Source organism: Tupaia chinensis, unplaced genomic scaffold (genome assembly GCF_000334495.1).
Source record: "Tupaia chinensis unplaced genomic scaffold, TupChi_1.0 Scaffold000627_1, whole genome shotgun sequence".
Taxonomy (NCBI): domain Eukaryota; kingdom Metazoa; phylum Chordata; class Mammalia; order Scandentia; family Tupaiidae; genus Tupaia; species Tupaia belangeri.
Window position 1 is genome coordinate 7,925,672 of NW_006160147.1, and position 13,916 is coordinate 7,939,587.

At 45.2% G+C, this 13,916-nt stretch overlaps 1 protein-coding gene across 1 annotated transcript in view; it reads left to right on the forward strand.

Moving 5' to 3' along the window:
- Positions 1–13,916, forward strand: part of CAMK1G (calcium/calmodulin dependent protein kinase IG) — a 33,784-nt gene that overhangs the window by 14,209 nt on the left and 5,659 nt on the right. Inside the window, exons 3-7 of the mRNA XM_006159315.3 lie at positions 4,549–4,677; positions 7,708–7,782; positions 10,296–10,434; positions 11,385–11,508; positions 12,878–12,953. Of these exons, the coding sequence (XP_006159377.1) occupies positions 4,549–4,677; positions 7,708–7,782; positions 10,296–10,434; positions 11,385–11,508; positions 12,878–12,953 (543 nt within the window). The remainder of the gene's footprint in view (positions 1–4,548; positions 4,678–7,707; positions 7,783–10,295; positions 10,435–11,384; positions 11,509–12,877; positions 12,954–13,916) is intronic.

Here is a 13,916-nt window from a genome sequence, read left to right on the forward strand (position 1 = left end):
CTGCAGCCTCTAGCATAGGCGGCCAGCCGCTCTGGCCACCAGGCCCCACCTCCTCAGAACCCCAGCTGATCAGCTAATTAGGCTGGGCTAATTGGGCCTGGGCAGCTGCAAGGAGCAGTTAGTGGCTGGCCGCACCAGTCAGCTTCCTCTTTAGCCAGCTCTGGCGTACCACAGCTGCACTCTGCCCTGGCCAGGAGGCAGTGACCTCTGGCAAAGACGGATGCCCACACCATCACTGCAGATGGAGAGTGGCCAGGCCTGGCCCTGAGAGGAGCCCTCTCGGCCCTCCTGGACAGGCAGGTTGTCAGCTCTGCTCTGCAGGAGGATCTCAGCGTGGTGCAGGTCAGCAGAGTGCTAGGATCATCAGGGCCTTGGCCAAGATGGGGGTGGCTGGAGAGGAAGATTTGGCAAGAGACAGAGAGACAAGGCTCTTGAGTGACTCAGAAATGATTTGCAGAACATCCTGAAAATCAAGAGAAGGAGGGAGAAGGGAGCCCACGTTGACAAGAGCTTCTTCACCATCTGTTTAGACTTGTGCTGTGCAACTGTCAAGGGTCAGATTCGGCCTGTCCTCTTAGAGTTCAGTGGGGTCACCCCAGTAGAGCTTAAACCTAGAAGAACCATTGAGTCACCTGGAAAGTTTACCACTCCAGCCCTCAACTGTGAAAATATTTAACTATAAGGAAAAGGTGAAACAGCAGTGTAATGAACACCAATATGACCCCCAAGTAAATTCAACAGTTGCTAACTCTTGGCTATATTAATTTCATACACACACACATTTCACTAAACTGTGTGCACACATGTGCAAACATTGTGATACATCACTTCTGAATCCTCTGTCTGCATCTCCTGAGAATAAAGTTACTTTATTATATATCCACAATATCATTGCCACACTCAAGAAAATGAGTATTACTCTAGCCGAGGTAATTTTTGAATGTAGATTCCTAGTCCCAGACCTATAAACTGGAATTTTAAGAACTAGGACCCAGTGGCCAGAAATCTCTATTTTTTTTTAAGAGAGCTTTTTTATATGGGGCACATGCACTCACCAGAGAGACAGAGAGACAGAAAGCAAGAAATCACACACACTCACACACACACACACCCCACCCCGCCGCCAGGGTGGTTGGCCACACTTCAGTTCCTTCTCCCCATTTTTCTCTTGGGATTTTGGCCATGTACACACACAAGCCCAGAGTGAGTTTTAAGCCACTGGATCTGCGACTTGAACCGGTCATGTGGGAGTCCAGAGATACAACCATTATGCCATCTGCTGGTCCCAGGAATCTCTATATTTTTCAAGTGCCTCTGGTGGTGGTAAGGTATCTAGGCCAGCACTGGTTTGGGAAGACAGGAGGACAAGACTGAGCAGGTCACAGCTGTTGTAGCAGTTGGGGGCACCAACTACGGAGAAAGTGCCTCTCTGTGCTCAGCAGAGCGACAAGCAGCCCCAGGCTGCAGGCCCCAAAGAGTTCCCAAAGGAAGAAGCAGTTCTGAGTGAAGCAGCTCAAGAGAGCAGACTCCAGAATCAGGTTACTCCAGAATCAAGGTTCTCCAGAATCCCACCACAAAGGCTTTTTTGTCCCAGAAAATAAGTCTCTTGTTAAATTTGCCCAGACAGGACTCGCCATTCCTGGGCACCTAGGGAAATCACACAAAGTCCACAGCCAGGAATCTGCCACCTGAGGTCCAGGTATTTTCCTCTCACTGCCCAGGAGAGACTGTTCAGAGCTCCCCTACCTCCCTTACCACCCAGGCTCTCAGCAAGAATAGAGACCTTTTGGGGGCAAGAAACATAACTAAGTTCTAAAGCAGCAAGCACTCCTGGATCTGAAAGCCCAGGAGCCCTGCCTTACCTTCTGACCCATGCAACCTTGGCTGCTCAAAACTAGTTCTCTGCTCCTCACCCTGGCAGATGGCACAATTAAGCTCCCTAATCCCCTTCCCTTCCCCCTGCCCTCGGTAGATGGCTAAAGCAGCCTGAGGCAGAAGAACAATATCACCTCTTCAAGTTGCCCTAACACTACACAACTCTAGGAGATGCTATTTACATACAGTAAACTATAAAGGATATCTCAGGGTTGGGCAAAACGAAGGCCCTGATTCGATTCCACTTCACAAGAGGACTCAGAGTAGGTATGGGCTCTGAAATCAAAGGGCCATTTGTGTGTGGTTCCAAGGGTACAGGAGAAAGGAAGAACCCTAAAGGTGGGTCTTACTGTCACAGCTGGAAGGAAGCTTTAAGGCCATGTGGTTCAACTCTGTCTTTACAGATTAGGAAAATGAGTCTAAAGATGAGTAGAACACAACAAATCTTAGTCCAAACTTCTAACTCACACACCCACCCACCCATCCATTTATCTATTCATTAGACAAGTGTTTATTGAGCATTTCCACATGCAACCAGGCACAGGACCTGGTAGCCTTCTTCCAGTGTCTCCAGTTAGTCTGCCTCACACTTCACATACCGTGCTGGTCCAACTGCCCCATTCTGCCTGCTGTTCTGCACCTCCATGCTTTTTCTCATGTTTCCTCCCCACCCCATTTCCACCTCTTTTTTTCACTAGGCTAACTCATTCATTCCTTAAAACTGAGATCAGGGTGTTCTTAAGTCAAGGCAGCATGAATGATGTGGTCTCTCAGCAATCCAAGGAAATACAACTTAGGGAAAAGGTGTCCTTTTTTTCTAGCCTTTTCTCTGCTTGGGGGAAATTTTATAATAATTATCATCTGAACTTGTGCAGTGGCTCCGAGGTGAATGGCAACAGCTAGAGTTCGGCAGTATATAACCTGCCCAACCACAGCAAAAGCCCTTTCTTACGGGCCAGCAAGTGGTACAGTGTTTAAGGCACTGGCTCTCACATTGCTAGTCGCAGTTCGAGTCTTGAAAGTCATGCCAGGCATGTGTGTGTGTCTGCCGAAAATACCAGGAAGGAAATGAAGAAGAAGGGATTGTAGCAAGGCCATCCTCCCGGGGGTTGATGGGGGGCGGGGGGTATGATTTCTCACTTTCCCTCTCACTGTCTCTCACTTTCCCTTCTCTCTTCCTGACAAGCTCACACACCCTATGGCAAAAGCCTTAAAAATAAATAAATAAATAAGCCCTGTCTTAAGTGTTCATTTCCTATGGTCTCAGAATATACCATTCTTATCTGCATGTTTCTGTCTCTCCCACTGGATGCTAACCTAGACCAATTCTAACCCCAGTGCCTAACAGAGAGAAATTTCATCAGTTCAACAAGCATTCATTGAATGCCTGTTAGCATTTTTCAATCAAATGCTAACTGCTTACCTGACTATGCTCTTCACTAGTCTACAGGCTCTTTGAAAATATGAACAATTACCCTTTTATTTCCAGTGTCTAAGATGCAGTAAGTGCTCAACAAATCTTGACTAACGGGCTAAACAAAAAAAATGGATGGATAGAGTAAGCTCTGAGACCGATGAACTCAGCTCCAGGTGCAGCTGTGGAAACAGGAAGCTTGCACACAGGAAACAGCAAGTATTCTAGCGCAGATTTTAGAAGTCCTTACTAAAGCTTTGCTGCTATTGGGGCTTCATTCCAGAATACCCAGATGTCAGGAGAGAAGACAGCTCAGATGTTTCCTCACTTAGATTTTCTCTCCTCTATGTGCTACTAGGTGTTCTCCCTAATGGTATTTAAATAATAATAACAGTATCTATCACATATGGTTTTAGTAGATGTCAGAACACTTTTACATGAGATTAACTCATGTGCTCTTCTAGGCAACTCTATAAGTCAGATACTTATAGTGGTAAACCCATTTATTCAGATGAAGAAACTGGGTATATAGAAATTAAATGACTTGTCACCCAAGAAACTGAGATTCTAACATGAGCAATCAGTCTCCAGCATCCACATCTAGCTTAACTGTTGCTCTGATGGCCTGATCTCCAGAGAACCTCCTTCAAACCAAGAAGTCTATAATTTAGAAACCTATCTTGTGTTCCCATTGGCTTCTATCTGCTCTGTCTTCAGAAAGCCTGCCCCAAAGCTACTGAGTTCATCTTTCTTACTTGAAAATCCTACTGAATGAGTGAGGGGGTGCTCCGTACCCTTGTCCTCTGATAATTGGTTCAGAGGAGTCTTTTCTCACTCACTGTGATTGAGCTCATCTTTCAGGATATCTCCAACTGGCATTCCGGTGTGCCGCACTGCACCATGCTAAAAGTAAAATGAGTTGACACTAGAGTGTTCTCTCTTTAATGAGTTTTCCAAGCCTAGAAATCTCCCCACAGCCAAAACAGAGTCTCTGGGACTTGTTCCCAAATTACAGAAATAGGAAATAGCACCCGCTTCATTCCTGAGTCTGTGCTGGAATTTTTTCCTTCCCACATGGTATATGAAGGAAAGAACACACTGGCATGTCAAATTGGCAATGCCATCAATACAGCTCATCAGGCAACCACAATGACAGTGGAAACTATCACCCAAATCTTTCCTCATCTTCCCTTTCATTTTGCCACTATAGTGTTCTCTAGCTAACCAGGACTAAGTTTCGTCTTTCCATGTCTTTTCAGAGGAGCCTTTTCTGAAGTTTTCCTGGTGAAGCAAAGGATGACTGGGAAGCTCTTTGCCCTGAAGTGTATTAAGAAGTCACCTGCCTTCCGAGACAGCAGTCTGGAGAATGAGATTGCTGTGTTGAAAAAGTGAGTGTGTCTTGGGGTTGGCCAGGTACGAGTGTGGGCTCACAACATTTCCTTCACAAATTACCTTCAAGAGAGACTGGGATAGAATTTCTATGCCCAGAGTCATTGCTCCTTTAGACTGAGTTGACAGGTCAGTTTGGTCAATCAGCTGAATTTAACTGGACAGCTGGTTGGACTGATTTAGGAGATGGGGGATGGATAGCAAACTGACCAGTAGGGATAAGGCTGATTTGTGCACATAGGCCAGAGAGTCATAAGCTCCAAGGAACAAAAATCAATTGAGGGCTAATATCAGAAAGAGTCGATCATTTTGGAGACAGCAGAAGATTTGGAAAATAACCTCGATGTGCAACAAAGCAAACATAAACTCAACATCTCAGTCATCATGACAGAGACTACACTAACGAATCATTAAATATTTACAATGAGACTAAGAAGAAACCCTTGTGGAACTCCTGTGGTGTACCAAAAGTGTGTTAGGCACAGGAACTCAGGATCAGGACCTTAGGTGAGGCAGGCAAAGTTCCTTGCCCTCAGAAGCTCATGTTTTCCAGGTGGAGACAGGTGCCCATGACACACTCTAATTCCATTGGACATGAGTCACACTAGCAGAAAGCAGAGTTCAGAGGCGGTAGAGATTAATTTTTTCTATGTTTTTATGAGTGTGGTTATTAGGCTCTTTTTCAAAGACAAGAGACCTGACAGACAATTAGAATGATGCGGGGGCAAGAAGGGCAGTATAGAAAGGGAATTCATGTCAAGAGTAGCATATACTTAATATAGGATCATGGGAGTGCTAGAGATTTTAGGGGAAGAGTGAGTTTCAGAAGCCCCTGAAATTAGACTGAATAGTATTAAGGGACAGGAGATGAAATTAAAATGGTGAAGTGAGTGGACCAGTAGATGGTGTAACAGTTATGTTGCTGGACTCCCACATGGCCAACCACGATTTGAGTCACAGATTCAGTGACTTCAAACTCACACCCAGCATGCAGGTGTGCACACTCGAAATCCTCAGAGGAGAGTGGAGGAGATGGAATTGCAGCCTGGCCATCCCCCCTGGGGGGTGATTCTCATATTCTGTCTCTGTCTCTCTCTATCTCTCTCTGTCTCTCCAGCAAGCAAACATGCCCTATAGCAAAAAAAAAAAAAAAAACCTCTCCCTAAAAAAATAAACAAATAAAAATGGTGAGGTGAGATATGGTTAAAAAGGATCTTAGATGCTATGAAAAGGAATGTTGGCTTTATTGTATAGGCAGAGAAAAGTCATCAAAGGGTTTTAAGTAAGGAGTCAAATGATCAAATTAATATTTTAGATTCATCCCTCCTAAGCTTGGTAGAGGATGGATTGAAGGATGCCAGCCTAGTGGATAGAAAGCCATTTTTAAGACTTTCACAATAACTTAGAATGGTCTGAGGATACAAGCAAAGAGGTGGAAGGACTGTGTAGAAACAAGGAAACTATACCCAAGAGGTATTTCAAAGAGAGAAGTGATTGGGCTTGGAGTCGATTGATAAGAATATAGAAGAGGAAAATATTACAAATCACTCTGAGATTGACCCCATTACATGTACAGTAATAGTACTGTTTGGGATCGAAAACAAAAAGGATATGTAGGCTCAGTAGAAATATAAAGAAATTGATTGGAATACATTGAATATAGATATCCACCCATCTTTACACTTAGGTATCTGCTAGGATGCTAGGGATCTAGGTTGGGGCTTAAGGGAGATAAGAGCAGAGAGATGGAAAACTCATTGAGAACAAGGACCATTGCAGTCTTTTTTTATCATTGGATTGTATCAACAATAGACCCTCAGTAAACATTTGTTCTGTGAGTGAATAGTCAGTGTCAGTATTATCAGCTTATGCATATAGTTGAATCCATCATGCAAACATTGCAACAGGTTGGTGTTCTTTAAATACCTTAAATTGGGTTGCTACTATTACTTATGCATTATTTCTCAGGCCTGGTACTAAGCATTTTTCATGCATTACCTGTTTAATCCTAATATAACCCTATGAGAGAGATATACTTCCTAGATAAGGAAAATGAGGCTTAAATTTGAGTGAGCCAATTATGAAGTTACCCAGTTAGTAAGCACCTGAGCCAGATCTGAACTTGGGCCCAACCAATTGAGGGTCTAAGTTTTTAACCACTGTGCTGTACAGCCATCAGTAAACTTTACAGAGACTTTCTTCCTCTATAAGCATGGCTGCCCAGCAAGCCAGAGCCCTCAACTAATATGATGATTCTTTTTGCCTTTGTTTCTGGCTAATCCCACATAAGGGTAATTTAGTGCAAAGTTTCTCGACCACAGCACTATTGGCATTTGGACTAACACAAAGCTTTGATGTTTTGGAGGCTATCTTATGCATTGTTGGATGTTTGGCAGAATTCCTACCTCTACCATTAGATGCCAGTTGTACCTCTTCCTACCTCAGTCTTGACAATCTAAAATGTCTCTAAGTACTACCAAGAGTTCCCTGCGAGACAAAATAGCCCCTGGTTGAAAATCACAGATCTAAGGTACTCAAAAGAACTGGCCCCCAAAATAAATATTTCTCACTAGACTGAGGAACAGTAATTTCTCAGCACTTTCCCCAGGAGTTTCAGGTACCCTCAACCTCTCCTGCTGTGGTACACTTTCTTCATGCAATGTTTTTAAAGGAAATTGACATATCCATTTTGTAGAATAACCTAGTGTTGGGTAGCCTCCCTCAGTTCTTTTAACTTTCTCTTTCAGTAAAATTTAAAGAGATTCCTGGAGTAACAATGAGAGGTTGGTTTGTTCCCTGAAGGCAAGATGATTAATTATTCACTGAGTATGGATTGAACACCACCCTAGGGATCTCTTGTCTGGGATTGCTTTGTGATTGTCTACTTATTATGAAGCCTTCATAAAGACCCAGTCTTTCTAGACATTGTCATCAGAAGTCTCCAACAGGAACTTTGGGGCTGCATCTGTATCCTCTGTCTGAACAGTCTGAACCACGTACCTTTCACCCTGACACTTACTCTTCCCCAGAATCAAGCATGAAAACATCGTGACCCTGGAGGACATCTACGAGAGCACCACTCACTACTACCTGGTCATGCAGCTGTAAGTGAAAGGTGACCCACTTCCTCTGCAGAGGTCTGGTGGAGACTGGGGGGCCTAGAGGAGATGGGCCAGTTGTGAGAGAAGATGGTCATTAAAAGACAAAATCAATAATTAGTTCAAGAGGTTGAAAATGCCAAGAGTCCTTTAGGCTCAATTTGCCTCTGGTTGTGGGCATATTCTGTGTGGGCTGAAGGGGAAAACCTAAGACTGATTATTGAACTGGTAATGCACCAAGACAATCTACCTTTGCTAAAATATTTCCTACCCATTGATAAATAGCTGCTACCCAACCCATCATGCTCCTCTACTGTCCCTCCCCTCTTCTGGAACTTTCTGAACTTCTCCACAACCCCGCAACTGAAGGGACACTCTGGGCATAGCTGGGAATTGCCAGAACCCTTCTTCAGCACCATAGCTTGAGTTCATTTTGCCCAGTCCATGCCCAACACACTGGACAGTGAATATTTCAACATCTCTTCAATTAAAACAACTATAGGAGTAGAAGTCAGAGGTAGATAGACTTCAGTTCAATATAAAGACTTTCTCAGGAAAGAGCTACCAAAAGTTTGAAATGGCATGTAGTGGGACCAGCAGTTGGCATAATGGCTATGTCACTGGACTCCCATGTAGTCAACCGTGGTTCAAGTCCTGGACCTGGTGGCTTAAACTCATACCAGGCACGTGTGTGTGAATGTCCAGTTTCCCAAGAGGAGAATGGAGGAGAAGGGATTGCGTTGGGGCCATCCCCCTGGGGGTTGATTTCTCGCTTTCTGTCTCTCTCTCTCTCTCTGTCTTTCTGGTGAGCACACACACCTTATAGTAAAAACCTTTCCCCCCCCAAAAAAAATGGCATGTAGTTGTGGGTGCCCATCTGTGGGACAGAAAGTGTACTTTAATAGAAAAATCTCTGTCATTGTCATATCCAGTATGGTTCTGCTGGATAGAGACTACCGTAGAAGTCAGCTGGTGTTCCTAAGGATTCAAGGACACTCCTGTGTGTAAACTACACACACATCCCCTACATATACACACACGCTTTTACCCACACATACCACTCTATGATATCAGCGTGCCTGGATGGAATGTAGTTTTTGACTAAGGGGCTGATTCCTCAGAAACTTTAATGCACAAACTCAGGCTTAAGCAGATGATTCACTCCTGGGCTCCCCCAAGGCCCACTAAAGAGAGGTAGCCAGCAGTCAAGGTAATGAGATGGGGAAGGCCCAGAGGGGCCCCCACCCAGAGCAGGGACCAGGTGGCCTCATTAGGAGAACAGGATCTATATGCACAGGATCTGCATATAGTCATTAAGCAGGCTAAGAGGAGCCAGGGAAGTAGCCAGTTTAGATATCATTGCAGAGCCACCAAGTCCCATAAGAGTACCAACTGTAGGACCCACACTGCTCAGAGTCAGGAGTTCATAGTTGTGTACAAAGGGCACCTTTCTGGTGGGCTTCTGGCTTTTCTGGCAGGGCCCAGAGCCTAAAGACAGAAACGAAAGCAGCAAGGTAATGTGAATTTTGATTGGAGAAATTCTATTCCCTCATCACTACATGGTGTTGTCAGATGTGCACAGTTGTGTCAAACATCATGGAACAATGGGAACAGGGTCAGGATGGCGAGAGGACTGAAAATCCTGACTCGAGGTTGGAATAGCCTGGGGATGCTTAGCCTGGAGAAGAGAGGGCCTTAGGAGAGCATTTCACTGTCTTTCCCACTTGAAAAGATTCATGTGAGAGGATGTTGTTCTTGCTCCATTTGGTCTCGATGGTAGAACCAGTATCTGCTGTAGAAATTATAAGGTATCAGAGGTCAACACAATATATAAAAATATTAAGAAAATGCCAGAAGACAAAACAATCTTTCTTAGGTGGTACTGAGTTCTCTGACACTTAGGTGTGCCAATGCTGACTAGAAAACTTCTAGGTAAAAATAAGATAGATGATATTTAAGAGATAAAGGGCAGACTTGATCTGTAGGCTCCCTTGAGTCCTGTGATACTATATCATTCAAATCCTAAAATGCCCCTGCAATCCTACTCCTAATCCCAGTTTTAGGTAGCCTAATTTTCCAAATGAAAAAAGAAATCCCGAGATGAACATAGTTAGGTACATTTTCACACCTTTTTTTTTTCTGCTTTGTCCAATTGCAGCATTACCTTTGTCTTTTATCATGGTTTCCCGTGTCTTAGGCCACCAAAAAAGATTATTACGAAATGTGTCCACACTAAGGGATTATTAACTTCCTGCAAAACTTCGACCAGTGCATTGCATTTTGAAAGTTATTTCCAGAGAGAGGTCAATGTTGTCCTTAGGAAAAGACTCTCTAGTTATGTTGTTCTAGATCCTGTGAGGAGGTGCTCTGAGGTTGGAGAAGCCCTCTCTCCTTCCCTCAAATGATGGGTACCTGTCCAATTCACTATAGATGTGTCCCTCATAACTATAGAGTAAACATTTTCATTCTTTTGACCTGAAATAAGAACTGGATTTCTATTCTTGTCCCTGTGCCCACAGTGTTTCTGGTGGGGAGCTCTTTGACCGGATCCTGGAGCGGGGTGTCTACACAGAGAAGGATGCCAGTCTGGTGATCCAGCAGGTCTTGTCAGCAGTGAAATACCTCCATGAGAATGGCATCGTCCACAGAGACTTGAAGGTGCCAAGGCAGACTCTTTGGTGGGAAACAATGCAATAGCCCTGTGAAAGCTGCATGGGTCATGAAAAGTCTAAACTTTTTAAAGTGTGAGGGTTGCCCTAGTGATTATGAGGCCCCTTCTTTTTTTTTTTTTTTTTTTTTGGAGAGGTTTTTGCTATAGGGCGCGTGCGTTCGCCAGACAAAGACAGACAGAGAGACACACAGACAGAAAGCAGGAAATCACCCCCCAGGGGGGATGGCCACGCTGCAATCCCTTCTCCTCTGTTCTCCTCTCGGGATCTTGGGCATGCACACACACATGCCTGGTGTGAGTTTAAGCCACCAGGTTCAGGACTCGAACTGCAGTCAACTATGTGGGAGTCCAACGACATAGCCATTATGCTAACTGCTGGTCCCTATCAGGCCCCTTCTGCCTTCATATTTCATAAACAAATCTTGGATGTTGGAACAATCATTATTAATTTGCCCCTCAGTCTTTTCCTCAACTTTTTGCTATACCTCACCCTATTAGGATATCAAAATAATCCACACATTTCCTAAACCCAACCACAGGCAAAATCAAGTCCAGTGAAATACTTAATAAGAGTCTACATTGCTCTAAGGATTATACCAACTTTGGAGAGATCAGAGACAATCAACTAAGGGTTGATACCCGAAACAAAACAAAACAAACAACAGTTCTAGGGTGTTGGGGGTAAAGGGATAAAGAGGTTAGTACATAAATGGCTACAAGTCTGCATAGTTGGGGCCATAAGCAGAGCAGAGGAGATCAGGAGTGAGGATAAAGAAATAGGTAGGAGGAAGAAAGAAAGCATCTGGGAAGATGAGCTTGGCCTTGAGGTCAGGAATCCAGAGCTCAGCTTCTTAAGAAATTACATATCAAGGGGAAGGAAAGAGAGAAGTGTTTCTGGTGATTATATCTTACACTACATGTTTTTCTTCTCTCCCAGCCTGAAAACCTGCTGTACCTCACGCCTGAAGAGAATTCTAAGATCATGATCACAGACTTTGGTCTATCCAAAATGGAACAAAGTGGTGTCATGTCTACTGCTTGTGGGACCCCAGGTTATGTGGGTGAGTCTGCAAGCAGGAGGTTGACCAGTTGGCCAGGTTCAGCCATATGAATGCTATTCATAGAGAGGCATAATTATAAGCAGATGGGGCTCAACACTAGGGGCTAGCCATAGAGCATGCCGTGGGAGGCCAACCAATTCATCTATCTCTGGAACGACCCCTACTGTTCCCAAAACCTACAACTCCTGAGCCCTTCCAACAAGCCCTGCCTAGACTTTGGCTCTTGATCTTACAAAGAGATGTCCTGCCTTTGTCTTTCCGATTGGACCAGGTAAACTCCTATAATGAGCTGAGGGGTTGAGCACTAGCCCTCTCTACCTTCTCCCACTCTGGAGGAGACCCCAGTTCCCCAGATGCTGGGATCTTAGAAGCATAGGATATGTCATTTGGGCCTCAGGAACCCAGATATGAGTCCCTAAATGTATACCAAAGAAGCACTCTGGGGAACTAGCAGATGCAGGGCCTACTAATATGAATAGCCCTCTATAGGGTTCCAGAGTCCCAAGAAAGGTAAAAAGAGCAGGCAACTTACCTATTGAGAGTATTCCTAAAATTCACATGGAAGAAAGCTGAAACTCAGAACATACATGCCTGCCGCTTTCCTCTAAATCAATCATTACATGTTTCAGGTTAGGGATTGGGAAACAGAGCTCTGATTCAAGTGAAGGAATCTATTCTCTCCCAAAATGGGGGTGGGGGGGGGTGGGGGGCATGTCACTCACCAGTAGGTTTTTTTGTCCCACTGGGTAGATAGACCTGGTATCTGGGATGAATACAGAAGGCAACTCTGTACTGTTCCAGGGCTCCCAATCAGGAAGACATGGGTCATGCCCTCATAATGCACTCATCTGATGGGGCCTGCCCTTGGGAAGTACCCAGGGTCTGATGGGAGAGTTACTCCTGCTCTCTGAGAACTCCTAACCTAATAGGGAAGGCTCAGACTGTGCCTTTTGGGAGCTCCCAGTCTAGTCAGAGAGGCAGTCTTTATTGTGGAAGGCTCCTCAGTCTGAAGAAAAAGGCGTAGCCCATGTCCCAGGGATGCTCTATCTTAAAGAAATGCAAGCCCTGCCTTCTGAGCATGCTCAGTATGATGGGGGTGACCTGGCCCTGGAAATCCCCAGTCTGAGAGGGACACTGTAAACCCTGTCATGGGGCACTCCTGGTCTGATGAAGAAGTCACACTCTCACAGGTAAAGTTAATCTTCCTGGCAGAGTCAGCCCCTGCCCTTGGGGCATCTTCAGTCTCAGGGAAGCACCACCATCCATGGGCTTTCCAAGCCCCCCTCTCTATACCTCTTCCTGACCTTCAGCCTCTACCCTATAGACTCTTTTCTTACCCCAGCCTGACCCTGCCTCTGGTTTGCTGCAGCTCCGGAAGTGCTGGCCCAGAAACCCTACAGCAAGGCTGTGGATTGCTGGTCCATTGGCGTCATCACCTACATACTGTGAGTAAAGCTGGTGCTAGCCCCTCAGACCCTGAGCCACCTTGGAGGCAGCTCCCCTCTCCCTTTCCTTTCCCCGTCTTAGCTCCTCCTCCAAAGCATGTGCATGTGCACATGCATACTTACTAATGCATGCAGCCCTAAAGTTCCTCTATCCTGATCACCTCCAAGTTGTAAAAACAGCATGAGCCTCCCATTCAGCCACCCTCCCTCTACACTCCTCCCACTTACTATGCTGAACCCTACTCTGGAATGAGCCATGAAAAAGAGAGGTCAAGGCAGGCTTGGAAGCTAGGGGGACCCAATAGTCCTGCTTCTCAGCTTTCTCTCCTGATATCAGCCCAATGCTATGGCCTAAATGAAGTGAACCAGTCCTCTCCTTTCCACACATCTCAGCTCCTCCCTTTCCTAACCGGCTCATCTCTTCTTCCCTGCATCCCTCTTTACCTACAGCAAACTTGGCTCTTTGAAAAATAACCTGCTATTAGACATTTAACCCTAGTGTAGATTCAGTTCTCTATTTTCTCAGTCTGTGTTGAAAAATTACGCTCACTCATTCATTTACTCAGCAAATATTCATTGCTTCACACCAGTCCCTGAGCTAAGTGATAAAAAACAGAGCAGTGAACAAAACGGTCTAAATCCTCAGGGCACTTACATTCAAGTGAACATCCTACCATCCTTCTTAAAGATCCTTTACCCAGCATCCTAGAGTTAGGGGAAGTATAGGGAGAGCTGGTGAGGGTTTGGGGAGAGTAAAGTGCCAAGGGGTCTGCTCCAAGCCTTAGTTCCTGTGCAACACTTTACGGGGCCCATGCCCTTCCTGAATCAGAGGTTGATCCATGCCCAGGTCATGCCATGGGTCTGAGACTTGGAAGGTAAGGTGGTAAAGACAGGCTTGCCTGAAGCAGGTGGAGTTCTTCAGCAGGGAGCCTCCTTTCTGTGCCCCTGCAGGCTGTCGGGATA